General features: G+C 42.2%; 1 protein-coding gene across 2 annotated transcripts in view; it reads right to left on the bottom strand.

Moving 5' to 3' along the window:
- LOC116843329 overlaps positions 1–20666 on the bottom strand; it is a 257646-nt gene that overhangs the window by 181317 nt on the left and 55663 nt on the right. For both annotated transcript variants that reach the window (XM_032813685.1, XM_032813684.1), the window contains exons 4-5: positions 7477–7522; positions 5408–5580 (exon numbers count right to left, since the gene is read on the bottom strand). In XM_032813685.1, the coding sequence (XP_032669576.1) occupies positions 5408–5580; positions 7477–7522 (219 nt within the window). The remainder of the gene's footprint in view (positions 1–5407; positions 5581–7476; positions 7523–20666) is intronic.

Genomic DNA, 20666 nt, shown 5'->3' with positions numbered 1-20666 from the left:
CTGACTTGTGCTAGGCTAGCACAACTCAGATATATAATTGTATATCGTTTGATTAATTGACTTATACGAGTTAAATCTTACTTTTCTTCTTTTTTACCTAAAATCGTTTTTTTCGTTTTATTTCTTTCGTGATTATTTTTCGAAGATACTACTTTAGCACAATGTTAGCACAACTTAGCACAACTTAACAATAAAAAAATTTTCGAAAATCGAAAAGTGGAGGGCTACCAAAAAACGGTTTTTTCCATTTTTCTTGCTCATTTTTCGTATTAAAAATTTATAATTCGAGTACAATGTAGCACAAACCTAGCACAAATCAGCACAACTGTCAAAATTATTAAATTCGAAAAGTGGGGGGCTAACTTCATACAGGCTGATCAATTTCTTATTCTTCCTACTTCTTACTTCCAATGTAGACGCCCCTTTAGCGACATCGTGTTAATTGACATGAGTTTTTTAATTAATGTATTTGCACGAGAGTCAGTGCCACGAAATGGTATGCGAAGTGCCACTTGGTGCAGCCAAGAGAAGGATGCACCGGGAAGCAAAGACGCGGGACGTCGGCGGGGGAGGGACAGTGATACATATATTTTTAAACGAATAGATATATTATTTAATATTCAAAATGAGTCACTTAACGTTAGATTTAAATATTTTTCTGTTTTTTTTATTAGAAAAAAATATACAAGAAATAAATTGAGTGATTGGAAGAGATAAATATTATAGTCAACCACACAACATAATTTATTTCTTACATATTTTCCTCTAATATAAAAAAGACAACAGAAATATTTTAAGATCTAACATTAATTTGACGTATTCTCTATATGTATTTCCAACGCTAACAAAGAAAATAAATAATAAAGAGATTATGAAGAAACAAAATTTGTCCCGCTAATCTATCATAATTAACACTGTCCATTAATCTTCCATAAAATATTTAATATTTGCTTATTTATAATGGCATAATAAAATTATTGCAATCAAGAATATCATTTTTGAAGTAAATATAATAATTATAGCGCGTTCGTGCTATTTCTTCCTAAAATTGATTTCTCAGATATATCTCTGTCAATGTGCCGCTTCTACATTTGTTTTTATTGGCGCACAAAGCGACTCAAGTCCAGATTCTAGGATCACGCCGCCAACGTGTTTTACACACGAACATCTGGCAATGAGAAATCATCGCGTAAGGTGGTCGCGTGGGCGTTAATAGGTCACGAAGAGAAAAATAGTCGTTTTTCATTTTTTCCTTACCGCGAAAGTATTCCAGACACTCGAATGTGATTTATGTATTATAGGGAATAGCTGTAAATGCTGTAATAAGCCGCCACATGGTTGTACGCGCGCGTAGGTGCGCGAGATCAAGATCAACGTTTCGTAACGACGTAACCGCAATTTCATGCGCGCGCCGCTATTTCACGAGTTCTCTCTCTCTCTTTCTCTCTTTAAAACCCTGAATCCCTCGCGAGCGAGTGTGAGTGAGCGACGATAAGTAAATAATATATCAACGCGGCATAAACCTCATATACCTGCCACAAACGGGCACCGCGGACCGTTGTGGACACCCACGTGCAACAAGGCATCGCGTAATCTACCGGACGCGCGTACCTACATGGCGTAGGCAGCCGACGCTAGCCTACCGCAGTTACAGGTGCAGAAATGGTCAGGTGAAATTTCATAGTTAACATTCCCGCAGCAATCTGATAACGTAACGTTCTAGTAAACCGCGCGTTCTCTCTTTCTCTCTCTCTCTCTCTCTCTCTCTCTCTCTCAAACGCCGTATATTGTTGTCGCCATCGTCGCGAATGCTTTGAATTACAGATACACACCACGAAATGGAGGAAGGAAGGAATAGAAGGAGCTCGGGAAGGAACGTTTCGCGAAGAAGCGCGCGAAGCTAGTCGGCGGTGAGGAGTAATTGCGAGCCGGCTAGTATATTCTATTATCAATAATTGCGGAACTTGAGGTAATTAAAAGCCTAGGAGTAAAGAGAATAATTCCTTCGCCGGGTTGGAGAAGCAGAGAGTGAGTGAGAGAGGGGAGGAGAGAAAGGAAGGGCGGCAGACACGTCGAGTTTCTGGATTTCAAATTTAGATAACCATGTGCCCAACACAAAACTGCACTCACCGACACTTATCAGCGTCAAGCGCGCATCAGAGGTGCCGCTCTCTCGAAGGGTAGTTTCGCTTCGTCGTGGCCTCACAAAGCCCGAGTCGATATTTCAAAGGTGTTAAAGTCGCGGTCGATTTCATCGCGTGTGCGGGGGGCAACCGTTCTCTCCTACGTACGCCTCTTCCGATCGTTACACCCGTTATAAGCTGTCACATAGCTCATCTCATGTACACAGCACGTGCGCACACGTTCCCGCTTCTCACCGATGCGGAAAGCGTGTCGGATTTTTCTCCGTGCTTTTTACAATCAGCCGCTCATGATTGGAATTAACTTAGAGTTTATTCACCATTGTATGTATTTTTAGTGGCGCGCTATCGAGGGAGCTGCTCATAAGTTTACTATTTATGAAACAAAATTACGTTTTCATATACATTTATTTTACTATCTAAATGATAAATTTTAAGCATAAATGTGTTTTATTGCGATAAATGTGTTACATTGAATTTTTTTTTATAATTTTAAACACTCTACTTCAAGTAAACTTTTTAAAACAGACTTTTTCAAATTTGACTGTTTCTGCTATAAATAAGAAAAAATTCTTTACTATACCGTTTTTTGGTATGATTTCGCACAGACTGACAAAGATTTTCAAAAATGATAGTACTAGTATTGTTTATTCTTGCGCTAACAGATTATCGGGATTAATACGAGTGCATAAAGACGGGCTTCCTCTTGGTTACCATAATAACGCTGTTTATAAGTTGGAATGCGGTAATTGTGAGGCTACATATGTTGGACAAACCAGCAGAAGACTCTCCACACCGAACATAGGAGAATCCCAAAGAATTTACTGGGGGAACTGATGGTTGTACAGAAACACCGAATCAAGGAGGATTTTGACTGGGAACATATCAAGGTTCTGCATAAAGAACGTTTTTACTTGAAACGCCTGATTGCAGAAATGATTTACATTAAATTCCAAAGACATGGATTGAATTTACAGAAGGACACAGAATATCTGGGTGACAGTTACTGTGGCTTATTATGATAGTCTCTCGTTTTTGTTTTCCTTCTCTTCCACGTGTTTACCGCTTTGATATCTTATGCTAATGTATATAAATTTGTTATTATTCATATTGCTCTGACTTGGTGATATTGGCGTCGACAGGAACGTTTCACATTTCTATAGTAGCTTACTTTTATTTGAGGTAATTTATAATTTAAATATTTATTTTTATATATTGATATTACAATTCTTACTTATTTTTGTTTTTTTGGGTTTTTTAATGTTTAGAGTTATAACAGACACATCATAATTTTTGGATCAAATTATCTACTGTAAAATCACTGTTCTCTTAACGTTTTTGTCGATTGTAATTTCAAGAAGAACATTGAGATCTGTTTGTTTCGCCCGAGTCACGATACCATCGTTTTGTAATACTTTCTTCTACAATCCTTGAGTAATTTTATTTTATTGTAATTATCACTGAAGAGGGTTCACGATTGAGCCGAAACGTTTGATGATTTATGTTATATTCAATAAAGGATTTCTCTATTTCCTAACATTTCATAACAGGAAGGCTTTATCTATATGATATAATAGAACTATTACATCTGTGCTTGAACTCAAATTAGCCCTTTTATATATATTTATTTTTAAAACAGGTTCGCGCTTGTAATCGACTCGAGGTATTTTGAAGACGAAAGAAGAATTTTGAATATTTTTCTAGATAATCATATATATAGAATATGTTTTTTCGGCGGCAATCGACCGGCCTGAAATTTCCCCGACTAATTTCTCGTCTGCATTCATCACGCCTGACGTCTTCTTCTTCGTTCGCACGAGATCGCCCGTGCCGTATGAGCCGACAAATGACGGAAGAACTGACGGGAAGAGGTTCTTCACCATACATACACGCGAGAATCTCGAAAGGTTAAACCGAGAATGATGTTCTTTTTCTCTCCCACTCTCTTTCTCTTTCTCTCTCTCTCTCTGTCCCGTTGCGTCAGTGGCGCGAGATAAGACTTTCACTGGGGAAGCGCACCACATCGTGCCCAGGAGCGGCGAAGAAGAGTGAGAAACGCGTGCGTGAGGCTTTTACGAGAGGGAGAGGTCGATTTCCGATTTCCCGATCGTGCAGAACACTTGGACCGAGACTCGTAAAATGCATCGACTATAACTTAAATAGTCTTGGAGGCGGTAGGGCGGGTGAGAGACGACGGGTATTCGGCGCGTTTGAAGAAATCGCGGAACGAATTAACGTAATTAGGCTTAATGACGGCGCGATTAATTAGAGGATGTATCTCGGGAGAGACAGAAAGGGGAAGAGAGATGTGGGGGAGGAGGAGAAGATAAGAATTCCAACATGGGATTCATTTCACTATTCCCAACCGGCTTCCAATCTCTTTTCCGGTGCATACCTACTTTGTTGATCCCGCATGCCCTCAGTTACGCGCTGGTATCCGAGAGATCAGGACTAAAACCGCGCGAGCGGGACGCGATGTAATTATCATTCGCAAGGCCGACTCTTTATTAAGCAAACGTAATCGTAGGCGTGTGTTACAGCGCGCCTAGCATCGATTAACTCGACAACAGCTACGTGATTTACGACGCTGTGCGCGTGCGATCGAGTCGGTCTCCGGATTTCCCCCGCCAAACAGACCGCTCTCTTACCTGTACACATGTGTACAGTGAATGTAAAAAGAATCTGGTAAAATGAATTATTGGATACCGATACGCACGGTTCTCCAAATATTTCAGCAGCACCTGCGCTTGGTGCTTTCGTCGCCACTTTTCGTCGATGCAGAAATTTAATAATAATAATATAGTAACATCAATAATATTCATTATTATTAGTTACTTAGATTATATATTATTAGTTATATATATCAATCAATAATTTAATTATCTATTAACTTCCGTAGCGGGGATTTAAAATAATTGTACAATTCCCTGTGCAGAGTAGACATATTTTTACTTTTCTTTAATAAGTATATATATCTAGATTTCTCTTGACTTTATTGCTAATTTCTTTGAAGAATTTTGTGAAATAGAACACGAAATATATCTAATTTGTACTTGCTTGAGTTACAGAAAATACAATAGTTTAAAAGAAATTTAATATTTCACTACAAAACTTTCCCGGACATCACTTAAGGAATTAATAATTAATATACACAGTTATCAATATATATATTTTAATTAAATTTATACATATATATATTGATGTTAATGTTATTATTATTATTATTATTATTCGGAAATAATTTAATATAGCAATCAAAGACTCACCGGTAGAAGAAGCAAAGACGAAGGCGAGTGCCTGGCTGCAGCCTGCCTGAGTCTGAGAAAGTCCAGTAGGGGGTCCTCATACGCTCTCAGCTCGTCCAGAGTCCTCCTCGCCTCGCTGTATCTCTCCAGGTATTCCCAGTAAGAGCTCCAAAACGTGCCAGGGAATAAGTCACCTGTCGGCAGCGCGCGGCGTCGGTCATAATTAAAATCTGTCCACGTGTTACGTCGGAAAAACCGTCGAATTCCGTTATCGAATCTCACGCGAGAAATCATTCCCTCAACCGTACTGTGCAAAATAATTACGCCGTTCCTATCACTGTGCAGAATTTTACACCCTTCCCTCCTCTAGTTAAGTAATTAACCTTTAGAAGACCGGCATTTGAGATACCAAATTCCACGAAGGAAATCGATAAAAAATGTATCTTATATCGTATATTCATCGTATACAAAGTACCGATCATGGAAATCACCACTTAAGTGGTGGCCCCGGCGCTGGGGGGTAAAGATAATGTTAAAATTTTGAAATTTGAAAAAAATAGGTTTCTAGAGGTTTTCGAGGTCGCTGAATAAGATGGAACTGTCAGTTCTTGTAAATTATAAGAATTATGAGAATTAGTTATATCGTTATATAAGAAAAAAAATAGCAAATAGGGGGAAGGGGAGAGAGATGGGGGAGGACAGTGGGTACAAACTTGTATCTGGATATGTGAATACCTATACACACATAAGTAGATAAGTGTAGAACATGAATGCAACTAACTGTTGTCTACTACCACTATAATGGTTTTCCGGCCCTCTAAAGGTTAACGATGCACTCTGCAGGCGCGCGTGCATAAATTTCGCGAAGCGACGCAAAAATGAAACACGCGTTAGAGCCGTGAAATAGTAGGGCGCCAAACGACGCCGCGTACGTGTTACGAGGGAAACACCGCGAAGAAACGTTAAATTAAAGGGGAAGAAATTAATATTGAGCCGGGGGATTATTAACGCGCCTTCACCTTCTATCCGTTCGAAGACGTTCCCCGGCGCTTCTTCTTCGTCCTCGCCGACGAGGAGAAAGAAAAACACCGTCGTTTTGCTCCCTTTCCACACACGCAATACGATTCACCGTCGGCATTTTTCCACGCGTTCCGTCCCTCCGCCGTAAAATACGGCCAGCACCGTGTAATTCGCGGATTCAACGCGAGCCACGCTCGAATTTACGGTAGTCCACACTACGTCTGCTGCTGTCGTCCCTCTTTCTTTCTTTCTCTATCCATCTCTTTCTCTCTCCCGCTACGAATTGACATCGTGCAATTATATCCTCAGGCGGTCGCGCGAAAAAAGGTCGGGGCGCGCGCGTGAGTCACGAGCAAGCGAGTGCGCAAAAATGCGCTCGGTATCGTGTTTCGAGATAACGCCGCAGCGCTCTCGAGTGGCACGAATAAATTTCGCGGCGGTGCGCGTACACGGCGGCGCCGATTTACGATCGACGCCGCGCCGCCGACGATAAAAGATCGCCGATCTTATTAATGTAAATTCGAAATGGCCGCTGATAGTCATTTCACGGTAATAGGCAGACGAGATGAAAAGTACGAGCGCGACGTACGCGAGCTGGGAGCGCGCGACTTCTCCCGAGTCGATTCGCGAGGCACATCGGGCATGGCGAATCTCGATCGCGCGAGGCAGCGCGCACCTATCGAGGGTAACCCGCTTAATTAATGAATTCTTTTAGATAGCGTAACTCGCCCCTATCTATCGCCTTCGCCGTCTGTCACGTTTGATTATCGAAAAAATGCAAAAGGAAAGGAGAGGAAGGGGAGGACAGGGAAAAAGGGGAAAAAGGGACGGAAAGATAGCATGCTCGTCGCGCGCGGTATTATCGCGGGCGACGAGCATCGGCCGTCTTGATAAGCCCACTTTACTAGTTTCCTAAGGTGTGCAGAGGAAAAAGGGAAGATAGGAAGAGAGAAAGAGAGCAGAAGCTACTCTCTCGCGGGCATAATAAACTCGTTAAGATCGCTCAGCGTTGTAATCGATAATCGTGAACGCATACGCGGCTAAGAAATTACCCATGTGTGCATACTCACTCGGCTTGAAGGCACCGCCGTCCCAATTCTCGAGCGCCCCGCGGATCTGAAAGGAAGCAAAAAGAATTGCGCTGTAGAATTGGCTCTTAAAATACAATGACCAACATACGCGAGGGGAGAGAGACAAGGGAGAGGCGAGGGAGGTCATGTATAATGTATGAGAGGTGACTCGAGTTCAAGACGTGGTACGTGTAACGTCGGGTTGTCCGGAATCGTTATTTTCGAGATTCGTTCCTTCCATCACTTGCCTCTCTACATGTGAGAGCACGTGGTGTCGCTCGTTTTTATCGTCGCAGTTAACAAAGTAACGGAGACTAAGTAAGAGGCTAATTGACACATGCGAGTTAAATTCGCTACACGGAGAAAATTTTGTAGTAAAAATTACCACAGAATTTTGTAATCGAGAAATGGATCGACTTCTACTGACTATCCTTTCATTTTATTTTTTCTCAATATAAAATAATACATATATATTAGAACAAGTAAATATGTTATTAATGCCCATCAATTCAATTTTTTATTTTTTAGATATTTTTTTACGCTGTAATGACACTTACTACAAAAATGATTTTAAATTTTGCTGTCTAAATTTTGCAGTTTAAATTCCTATTGGTCCTAGTTGGATTGTTGACTCGATTTTTACACAATATAACGCGACAGCAATTTTTGCAACAAGTTCTAAAACCAGATTCTTTTTCTCGAATTTTTTCTCGATGCAACAAATTCACATTGCGCGTTCTTGCTTTAATGCGCGTAAGATAATCCTTCTCCGAATCAATCCAACAATCTCTCGATTCGAGGTCGGATCACGTCGTTCTCGGGAGAAACGCACGTTTGTCCATTGACTCGTGACATTTAAAGGATCGATCGACAGAAATCGCCACTCTTCCTCATCACAAAACCGTCGGCAGCGTCATCGGTAACGTTACAGTAGCCGATGACGCGGATTTCACGCGTGTTCGCGCAAAAATCGCCGTCTGGGCGGTAAGCTGTGAATGGCAAATTGTCTTACAATCGGACAAAGGGGACTCTCGAGCGCCGCGGCACTTGGTTCACGCGGCCACTCTTCGGCGGATGCTACGTGACTTGGTGCATGCACGGGCGATAAAATGGAAATAAACCGGTCCGAAAGAATAGCGCGATATATCTGGCACGTAGTAATTAATTTCGCCGTAATAAACGTGCGCGCTTCATGAAATTGTATTACACGGTTTTGGAGCAAGAAGCGCCGCGCGTTGGTTCGGAGGATGAGCTCGTGGTTTTGTCCGGGCGTGTATGTACGCAAAAGAGAGTGATGGACGGGATGCGCGCGCTCTCTCAAGGCCCTTTAACGGCAAGGTCTTCCAGGCCACGCAGGCAGGCAGGCAGGCAGAGGCGGATGGAAATTATCGACGAGAGTCAATCAGCTTGCCTCCGAGCTACGAATACGTATCTATCGGAGGCACCGTGTAATCACAATAAAACTGGCCTGCTGCCGCCGCCGCAGCCGCGCTGCAGCAGCGAGAGAGCTCAATTCCTAACAACCAATTTGTTCCGGTTTAATTGCTACGTCTTACGCGCTATCGCAGGAAAGCGGGGCTCGGCTTTAACACAGCCGGGCAACAATTATCGCGATAAATTGTACGCCGATCTCTGAGCGTACTGCGAATTTCAAAAGAACGGAGACGGCCGCGCCGCCGTTCGTCTCGCACAATGCGGATTGAAAGGTAGGTAGGAAAGAAGGAACGAAGAAAGAAAGAAGAGAAGCAAGGAGAATATGGGAGATGAAAAGTGTCTTGTCACTTGAAGCACTCTCGGTGCTTCGACAGTGTCTCGTCTCGCGACGATTTCGAGCAAGAATTAGGCGCAATTTTCATTCAACTTTCGGGAAAATGTATATTGAGTTTCGATAGGGACTTAACAAATTAGTCATTAGTCTTTTCGATCATCTCTGCATCGTGACTGGATATATGTATACAAGTGGCGGAAGGGTTGCGGCATTTTTGCCTCGGTGAGCTTCAGAACGCATCAGATATCCAAGAGGAAAGTTCATCTTCGAAGAATGATGAAGAAATAAATTTTTCCTATTGGATGAGTTGCAACTTTCTTGCACCACTACACATTATGACTGTTGATTTTTCGACTAATCTGTCATTTTGATAGCTTGACATATCACATAGTGTGATAACAAATCGTATTATGTCCAAACACGATGAGGACGATTAAAGACTATTGACTTTCGACGTTGTAAATGTTAAAACTTTATTGAAGCTTGTTAGTAGCAACGTTACCGACAATTATCTTTCCACGCGTGAAAAATTAGGAATTAAGAATTCGTCGGGGAATACAGTGGAAATCGGAATCAAGCTCGGGTTTTGGTTACTGAGACAGGTCGATGACCTACTCTTATCCAAGAGATTAGTAAAACGGTCTCCGTAGAGTCATAAACCAGGCGATAAGGCACGCTGAATGAAGCAATCCCGAAAGAAGAGATCGGATCTCCGTTTCGGAGAAGCACGGGAGGCTCTTTAAGCCGTGCGTTACCTAGTATTCATTTCAGAGTTAAATTATTTGTCCAATGAATAATCACAATGCGAGGTTCTTAGATTTCCAATCGAGTAAAACATTTTCACAGGCCAATGAAATCAGACGCTGGTTGATCGTGGCAAATAATCTCTTCTATTGCCTCATCAAGAAAGCTTTATATTATTTTTAATAAACATAATCACATATAATCGTAATTTTTAAATCTTCTTTGAAAATATTACATTTGAGCAAAAAAATTCTTGAAAATTTACTTATGGAATATAAGAATACTGATGGAATACATTATTGATTTCACAAAAAAAAATTTTTTGAAAATTTGTTTGTAGGATATAAAGTTAATTTTTGTGAATTTCACAGAAATAAACTTTATATCTCAAACAAATATTCAAACATCTCTTTTCAGTGTATTATTAACATTAAGTCCTCCCCCATCATTTTCAGTTAATTAATTTTTCGGCAAATTATACATCTCCTGAACTTTCAGCTAAATTATTTGTCGTGATACTCGCAACAAGCAAGATCCTTCCCGCAGCGAGAAACACGTACTCTCGCCGTGCGCCGCCACAAATTCTTCTCGTACCGTCTCCGTCGGGTATCGCGCGTTACGTATCGATAAGTCACTCAGCTCGGCCGAGAGCAAGAGAGAGCGAGAGATGATACCCGGCGTGAAATGAAAAGCGGGATGCGTGCGCGCGTAGAAGCCGATACGTGCGTTGCATCGTCACGTCGTTGCCAGCGTCACGATGCGATGCGTCGGCGTGTCGATGCGTTTCTTATTGTCAGATACGTATCTATGTTAAGCGCGCACGCAGTGCGTGCCTCCATGCATTTATGCATCGCATTATACGCGCGTCGACGACGATATAGGTATAGGGTGACCCGTTGGTTTCTGAGACGGAGAAGGGGAGAAAGAGAGAGAGAGCAAGAGAAAGCAACCAAGCAAGAGAGTAAGAGCAAGCGTTTCGGCTATGAATTATGTATGCATATGTTAGGTCGAAGATCAGCTCGCACGTCGTTTACTTGTTGCCGGCGACGACAACGGGGAAATAATTAATGAAACGATTAAACGAGATCACACACGTTAAGCCGGAAATCGCGTTAAATCCGACGTAAACACCAGCGCGTTGAGTGCTGACCGGGCGTGCGCGAGCCTCTGGTTATAAAGTCGCGTGAAATAATGATTAAACGTTAGGCGAATTAATCGACTGTAAAATTATTAATTAAACGAGCCGCCGCGCGCGCGGAAGCCTGTGCGGTGCGCGTGCGATTTCGCAACGCGTTCGATTTGACCACGAGGTACGCGTACAGGGCGTGCCACAATTCGCGAGCTCAATCTTCACGATAGAAAATCATATAGATAGCTTCTCTGAAAAATTTCGACTCCGCGTTTCCTCGCCGAAAGGGTTGTGAAATGAAAACGGATATCGAATCAACTGCATTCACCCAAAAAGAATTGAGAAAATTTATACTTTACTTAATCAATTAGAACAAATCTTTAATCGACTAGAACGAATTTATTTCCGGGACGTTGAAGTTGTAGCAGATTGGCCCTTCAATCTGAACGAAAGTGTTCACTCGACAATTCAGAGTGAAAAAAAGTCACTCAAATTCGATTTCACCGGGGGAAATTTACAGAATAAAAACTTCAACTAACGAATCGCGGAGCACCCTGTACCGACGAGCGAGGACGAGCACAGCCGCATGTCCGTGAGCTTTCTCACCTACCCTCTGAATAGTGATGGACGTTCGATTATCGATAATCTCAGCCGGCACGGATATTAACGGACACCGTGGCCAATTTTTCGCTCGTGCCGCCTCTCTCTCTCTCTCCCCTGCCCTCTCTTCCTCTCTTTCTCTCACTTGGTCGCACCGTTGCGAGTACGCAGATGCATTCCTCGCAGAGGCGGTTTTAATTATACGTCGCACGCGCGCGCATTCTCGTCGTCCCTCCGGTCCCTGTGGTCGTCGCCGCCGGTATGCTCGTCTCTAAGACGACGAATATGCACATGGTGGGCGTACCCAAAAGAAGCAGGTCGAGAGCAACCACTTCCTCGCGTTATTAGGGATCTATGCGTAGGCGTTTATCCCATTATTATTTTATAGTCACTACCAGCTCGCGCTTGTTTCTCTCTCTCCCTCCCGTTCGCTCGCGTTCCTTTCCACCCTCCTCCTTCCCTTTCCACCTTTTTTCTTCCCGCCAGGTGATTGACGATCGATAAATGAGATCGTGCGATGCGCACCTGCGGCAAATGCGCCGTGAGACCGCACATTGATACGATATCGATGCCGGACTGAGGAGTCTCTCCACGTTTTGCTTATGCTAATCGCGTTTTTCGCTGCTCTCAAGAAGGATCGATTAAACGCTACGTGTCATTGAGGCGATAAACATGACTCTTTCCGCGACCTCGTTACGAGGGACGACGAGAGATCCATCGCAATCGTAATTGGGTTATGGCGAATCTGATCTTCTTTGTTGCGAGACGCGTTATCGAGATATTCGATCTCGGCTTGGCTGTAGTGGTGCCAATTCCAGGCACCTGAATATCTCGAGTACTAACCTGAGTACCCGAATCTTTTGGGTACTATTCGAACACCCGAATATGTCTGACTCTTTATTCTTATTATTTTTATTACACTGTAAAAAATAAAATATCTAAGAAATAGAAAATGTTTACCCGGTGAGTACTAATAACATTTTCTTAAACTAATATAAAATATTTTTTATCATAGATTATAAGAAAATATACATTTTCTTTAGCTTTTCACTAAAACAGTTGTTTATTCCACTTAAATAAAAAAATTTAGATTTAATTTAAAAATTTAAATTTAGATTTAAATAAAAAAATTTAGATTTAGGTATATTATTCGTACCCACCGAAAAAAATATCTTTTATTCGTTAAATATTTTCTTTCTTAGTGTATTCCTTATTAGTTCTTTTTTATTGCTACTTATTCTTCAAGTAATTCTAGACATAAAGGTATTAATTACTTTTTCATGTCAAAGTAGTAAAGCAAAATATAAAGTCTCCAGAGAAGCATTGACTTGATCTCAAAGTTTTCTGTATTTTTGATTCTAGGTATTCAGATAGCAGCCGCGGAGTGTTCGGGTATAAAAATTCCACGGCTCTTACTATCATCAGTACTTGATATCACTCGACCCAGGATGTTATGAAAAATGGATGGGAAGCATCCCCGCATCGCGGCACGTGCTCGGATGCATGACCCAGACTGGCACCCACGTGCGCCGGATGTGACGCTCTTGCCGCCGAATTAAAGCGACGACTCGGCGAGGACGCTCCTCTTCTCCGGTGCCGTTCGGATACCGGAGAAAGTAGAATCGCGCGTCTCTCTCGTAAAAAAAAAAAATCTCTTTCCGGCCGGCCGGTTGGCCCGTCCCTTTCTGCACGGCCGATCGGCTTTTACTTGCGCTTTAATAATGTTGTAAGGCCGACTCGATCGAGGGGTCGCCCTTCCACCTAGCGGAGCTTCGGTCGGGGAAGAGCGAGTCACGATGTGGAAAGCAACGGGAGAAAACGCGAATGATGATGCGCGCATGACGTATGTAGCCGGAATGCAACGCGACACGGGCGGCGGAAGTCGCGGGGAATGCGCGCGAACACTTCCTCAACCTGACGCAAGATGCGATTTTAATATTATGACAATTAATCGTCGAGTACAGGAATTACAATTTTTCCCATTTCTGCGTTACATTCGATGCCTCCTCAATAAAAATCAAAGTATCATGAGATATATTTAAATGATTAGCATTTACGACTAATTGTGTGCACAGTGAAATAATTATAATAAGGAAAATCATTTTTCCGGCACTTGTGCCGCTATAGTGATATTGATAACAATCTTATATTCTTATTTTGCCAAAGAAAAATACGATGATTCCCCGAAAATTAGTATGATTTTCGTGAAATTAATACTCTCTTTTTTCTTAGAATAAAATTATCAATATGGTTTTCGTGATATAATATGATAAAATAAAGATCTTAATCATCTCTTTTCAATCTAGGTTTCACCGTTTTTGCTCCGGTCCCGCCATCATTCGAAGGATTGTTTCGCCGCCAATGCAGAATGAATTCCGCAAAGGATTATCGCGGGCGCAACATTCGAGAGCGTGTACAATGGGAACACGGGCGTGTACAAGCAATGCCATCGATATCGCCGGCGATTAACCGCGCTGCTGGGCTACTTTGTAGTGACGGTATGCATTTTTATCGGACTCGCGCCCGCGTATCGAGAGAGATCTGCATTCGACGAACGCTTAGAAATGAAAACGTGAGACCCGTGAAACGCAAATGACGTAGCAGTCGTATCAAGAGGTATCGATGCGGAAACTCCCGAGGATGCAACGCTCGCGGGAGTTTAAAATTTACAAGTTGCGAAGGACGAGATTCTTATTGGCTTATTGTTTAACTGTAGAATGGATATTGCACTTGTACACGAGACTTTTGATTTCTCGCTTATTTTATTCTGCCAAAGTTGTAACACACACATACGCTGATGTTCTTATATATTTATAAATTATTGCTAAAGATTATATATTTATAAATATATTTAGAAATATAAATTATTGCTAAAAACTTATGACAAATAATATTAAAATTTAGTAGTTGAATATCTATATATCATAGTTTCATATTTAAATATAAGCGACCGTCACAGTTGTCATTTAAACGATTGTAAAGTATGTTTTCACCGAACTCGCGCGATGCGTTGGAATAATCAAATGTCCTGCATGTCTATTTTTAAGCGTGAAAGCAATATATCTATTCCGAAGTTAATGGAATTCTGGCAGAGTTGGATTCACAGTCTCGGCAAACGAATTTCCGCATAATGGAGTTCCACTGTATTCCACGGGAGGGGCGATCGTAAATCTAATTCCGACGGAGGAATCTATCTTCCGTGCGCGCGAGATCACAATGGTGGGCCTGTCATGGGTGCCCGCGAAACCAATACGTACATCACGAGGGTGGCCGGTGTGGAAAGAGGTTGTGCAGACCAGAGGAGAGTCTCTCGCGCGCGTCTCCTCCTCGGCACCCACGAAATGTGCGGCCGAGTAAACGCGTGTATACCACGAAACGCACTTTCTCCTGTCTCGGATTAAAGCGCGCCGCGCCAGTGAGAACGTTCCGCGATTTCCTAGGGCGTTCGTCGAGAGATCGTGAATTTGATTAATGCGCACGATGCCGATCGGCCACATTCCATTAGCGGTGGATTTAGCGAGCGCGCAGCTCCGGGCGCGGAAATCCGACAGGAGAAGAAAGGATCATTTTGAATGTAAAAGGGAAAAGAAAACGTGCACGTACACACGGCTGCATGGAATAATAATTTTTCACTCCTAAGTAAGAAAAGAATATAAAATGGCTCATTTTTCATCTTCCAAGGACTCATTCTCTGCATCATATCAGGATAACAAGAAAAGAAGAAAAGAGAACAGAGGAAAGATTGCTAAGGCGCAGAAATAGCAATGCAAATGATAGGAGCGGTTCCATTAACGATCGAACACGGACGAGTCGGCGACTAGGAGCATTTATCATTTTTTCGATAGTGTCGCTGAATATACTTCGTCAGCAGCCCTCCGACATGTTCTCACCTCCCTCTGCCCCCACCTACTCCCCGCTATCCCGGGGGAAGCATATTAAAAATAAATGTCATGAAAAGGTGCGGTCCTACATCCGACGACAAATTATTTTTTCTCTCTCCCTCTCTCTTCCTTTCTCCCACCCCCCCTCTCTTTCTCTCTCTCTCTCTCTCTCTCTCTCTCTCTCTCTCTCTCTCTCGAAACCTCAATTAAGGCGTACATATCTCGTCGAATACTACCATTTGGAATACACTTTAAGGACTCAATGGACGCTTTCTTTTCCTATCAATAAGTTCCCTAAAGTTTTGAAAAATTTTGCATTACCCAAAAGTGTATGTGTGTGTGTTGCTGTCCGAAAGTTAGATTTCTCACAGTGTTGTTAACAGGTTCATATTCACGCGTATGTGCGTTGATTGCATTCTCGCTTCTTTATCCTTGTGTTAAAAACTTACCCGTGTTACAATATACAGAATGTTCCATTTTAAACGAGTCTGACGAATATTTCGAACATATATAAAATCGCGCGCGACACTCTGTACATACACACACACACGCGCGCGCGCGCGCGCGCACACATACATATAAATTATATATAACATGCATCTCATATGTGTGCGTGTGTGTATTTATATATATATATATATATATATATATATATATATATATATACATATATATGATGCGCGTTACATATAATGTAGCGATGGAATTTCTTTGTCGGTGCGGCAAGGACCGACGCGACGTCTCTCCGACGGAGAAGCTGAAGAGCCGGATTATTAAACTTCCTGCCTTCCGCCGTGCGACGTGATGTATGTCCTCATACCGGTCGCGGACGGTCTTTACGAGCTTACGACTGGCATCAAGAAAGCGAGAAATTAATAGTAAGGAGATCGTTGTATATTCATATTAAGCGAGCGTAATTTCCGCGGCGCGCGCAACGCCGCGTTCGAGAGCACCTTCAGAAGGCTGTCTTCGTCCTTCTCGTCCTATCTCGCGATAGTGTCGTTGCTGGTAAATAAAGAGACTGCCACGAACGTGTCCCTTCCAATCTACGTCAATTATTATCAATTGGATCATTAACCTCGCCATCGACGAGGCAATGCGACGGAAGCACGACAGCGAGAGCAACGAACGAGGATCGACCGTGGCTATTTTTGCACGTTGCTGATCGACGCATCTTTATTTTGATGCGTTACTTCGCAAAGGGTCCCGAATTCGGCAGAATTATGTACATAAGAGAGAAGAAAAAGAGAGAATTTTAAAAATTATACACTGAGAGAAAAAATAATTGATCTAACTAAAATTAAATTCTTTTTGGTTTCAACCGATTTTTTGTTTTACAACACCAAAATGGCAGTATCAACATGGTAAAGTTATTGTCACTAACATAATAGTAGAATCTAATAAAAAAAATAATTTTCTTAATCATAATTTATAATTATTTCTCTGTGCGATTATAGCTACAAATACAAAACATTTTTTTCTCAGTATACGTAAGATACACACGCGGCCACGTTTGCGACCAAAAAGAATCGTCCTCGAGTATGTCGCTTCAGCTCGTGCGAATAGAAATTGAATTCCGCGAAATATCTGTTTCTCCCCTTTCATATGAGAAAAATGAGACCCGCGACGATGAAATCGAAACCATTCCCGGCGATCCGGTATCCCCGTCCACTTTCCCGATGAACGATCCACGACGATGGCCATCATCCACTTTCTTGACGCACGTCCGACCTTTTTTCTCCTGTTCGCGTGGCCATAGCGTGCTCCACTTTCCACTTTGTCTGTCTACTTTTTTCGTCGCGGACGGGAAACGTGGAAAAAAGCAGGACCGACCGCGGCGGTAAAGGAGAAGGAGAGGGGCAGACCTAATGCGAATAAAATTGCACTGGTTCGACCTACCGGCTCTTCGATCTTTCTCGAAATTGAAAATAGATTTGAACGTATAATCAGCATATGATTATCTGCCCAAGTACTGAATAATACGATGAACAACATCATCAATAAAAACGGGAAACGCGCATAATGCTACGACGAAGAATAATCAATTTCTTCAAGTATTCCACGTCACATTCAAGCATTCAATGTCACAATAAATTTCAGCAAAATTTCGAAATGACGCACCGAGAAAAAAATACTTGAAAATGTATTTGTAAAATATAAAAAGTTTGTTTCTATGAGAAATAAAGTTTATTTTCTATATAAATAAAGTTTATTTCTATAAAATAAACTTTATATCCCACAAATAAATTTTTAATTTATTTTTTTTTCAGTGTACAAAAATCAATTTCTGATAACAAAAAGTAATGAAGAATATCAAATAAAAAGAATGAAATCTAAAAGTTGTGTGAATCTTTTTGATCTTTTTGCACAAACTGTAATTTGTTTGCAAAAGTTAATTTTCAGCAGCAACAAAGCTAATGTTGATCACCTCGTTGAACAAACTTTTGAGCTTGTTTTACATAGATAAAAAAATTGAAAGGACGTAAAAATTTCGCTGAAAGAGTTAGATCAATTGACCATACATACAAATTTAGAATCAATATTAAAACATCTCGACGACTATTAATCGAGATTTCACGGTTTGTTCAACAGATACAACAACTATCCGCTTGGATTAAGATCTAAGGTCGACCGAGGTAGAAAATAGTAAGAAATTCGGTCAACCGAATAAGACTGGCACGAAGTATAATCGGCCAATTCAAATCTCGCTAATTCATCGTGCTTAAGAAAAGAGCGAGAGCAAAGTCGATTCTCGGTTGCAAGAAGGAAGCAGAAAGTGTGACCGGCGACGGACAAGTCGGAAGGTCAAGGTTCACCGGGATAATCAACGATCAGAACGTGGTCGACCTGCCACGATTCCCAAAACACGCGAGTCTCCGACCGGCTCTCACCGCAATCCGTTGATGCCGCAAGAAGTGCGACGAGGGCAAAACGCGTCGTCGCGCTCGGCGCAAAATCGCCGGTTTCAGGTGCAGCTTTCACATTCTCGCGCCCCTTCCCGCTACCCCCGACGAGGAGCATTGCCCTACAGGTGCGCTCTGCTCGTCTACCTTCAATCGACCCGACACGAGACGCGAATTTTTCGTCCCTTCATCTATATGTATGAAATAGAATGTCTAACTGTTTCTCTGTGTATTTCCTATTAACTCCTAAATCCTCCGATCGATTTAGACCAAATATTGCATTCTCGAGGACGCTGCGGGAAATATAAGCTACCATATCACCTGGACACTGCATCTGTATTCCCTGATTTCATCCTCTTGACACTTCGTGATAACCCGAGTGGGTAGTTTGAGCTAATCATCTTAGGTCCACATTAATGGTCGTTACTCGAAAATTATTTCTCTTTGGTGGGATACTTGGATTTGAATCTAGATGTGAGTTTTTCAATTGAGTCACAATTACAAATGTAATGTCGCATGTATTATATAAAATGGAAAGCTCAAATCTAACTTCAAATGCAAATCTAAATATCTCTCATAGGACAAGCTTCAAGACTATTAATACGGGTGTTATAAACTCTTACGCGCGCGCTCGTTTGCATCTCTTTTTTACAAGATCAACGGAAGTTCATGCGAAAGACTTTGATCTTCGAGAGTCCGCGGGGATCGGTAAAAAAAATCATCGATTAATTGCCAAAAACTGGTCGTATTCGAATTAATGAAGAATCAAAATTTTGCGATTTGAATTATCTGATATAATTTATTTTGACGATCATGTGTAAATATTTTTATACGCAACACGTCTCTTTAAATATTTTAATACATAAAAAAATCGATAATGTCATTGAAATATTTATCTACGCGAGACTGTGCTTTCAATGGAGTTTGTCGCCGTCTACTTTAGCCGCGGCATTAAACCACACGCTGAAGGTAAAACGCGTTGAACCGGCAACGGATCGCGCGATTAATCTCCGGCCGGCCAATTTCCTGAAATTACGATTCCCAGGCGAATTAATTACCGTCGCGGTAAATAAGTTAATCGCCGCGCTGAGAGACAAAAGTACAAGCGACGGGGCGTTGGTCGGTCGGCCGGTGCGCGCGTCTTCGCATTCTCGCGCGCGAAGATGCAGCAACCGCGGTGCAGGTGCATCGCGGGGGAAGACGGGAAGCCGCTGGCTCTTTGGTTGCATCACCACGTGGAACACGACTACCGTAGAGCGCGCTACGACGTGGCGCAAAAACATAATTTACGACGATGGCAATGGAATCGAGCGAGAAGGACGGACGTCGATGACGAGAAGCTGCCGCCAGCTTCCTTTCTCTCTCTTTCTCTCTCTCTTCAAAATTCTGAACCCGCCGCTCAAAATAACAAGGATGCCGACACGCTGAAGAAAAGTGCTTACTTTGACCGAGGTCTCTTTCGCGGACGCCGAACGAACGGCTGACGAAACGAAACTTCGAACCGCGCTTGTTAAGATTCTCCTCGAGGAAAGATCATTATCGAATTTCTTGAGCCTTGCGTCCACGGGTTGTTTCCAAAATAGAATTTTTTTCATATTTTTTGCCAAAACTACGTTTGTAAACTTACTTTATTTTACTTCTATGTTCTTTTATCAAAATATGTTTCCCTCTAGAAAGTTACTTTGTCTATTTTATAATTTTTATCGGGGAATATTTTCCGAAAGATTTATTTCGAGCGACACATGTATTATTCCCGACTGCATATAGACGTCATGAATTATAATAACTGATAATTCCTGAGAAATTCCCCGAATCATTGCGTCGAGTTCACGACGACACAGCGTTGCAAAGGGGTTAAGGAGGAATCGAAAGAACGCTCGTGAAGCTGTTGAAGAGAGACAAATAGAGCAAAAGCGCTCCTGTTATTCCTCGTGTCCATCGAGCAGGAAAAAAGGGCAAAGGCCCGCGGGAGGAAGAGAGGCGGACAAGCAGGAAGGGAGAGACGAAAAGAGACAGAAGGACAGATATACGTCTCTCCCTCGCCTTCCAGGTGCGCGATTGCTTCTAATTGCCCGCGGTGGCCCCAGGTTGCCCCTCCAAAGTGAAATTGCTCCTTGCAGCAGCGGTGCAAACCGCGCGAGGAGGCAACCGGTGCCGAATAAAAA

Source organism: Odontomachus brunneus, unplaced genomic scaffold (genome assembly GCF_010583005.1).
Source record: "Odontomachus brunneus isolate Ranch 3 - 2012 unplaced genomic scaffold, Obru_v1 Obru_scaffold_031, whole genome shotgun sequence".
Taxonomy (NCBI): Eukaryota; Metazoa; Arthropoda; class Insecta; order Hymenoptera; family Formicidae; genus Odontomachus; species Odontomachus brunneus.
Note: the sequence above shows the minus strand (reverse complement) of the source record. Positions and strands in the feature narration are given on the sequence as shown.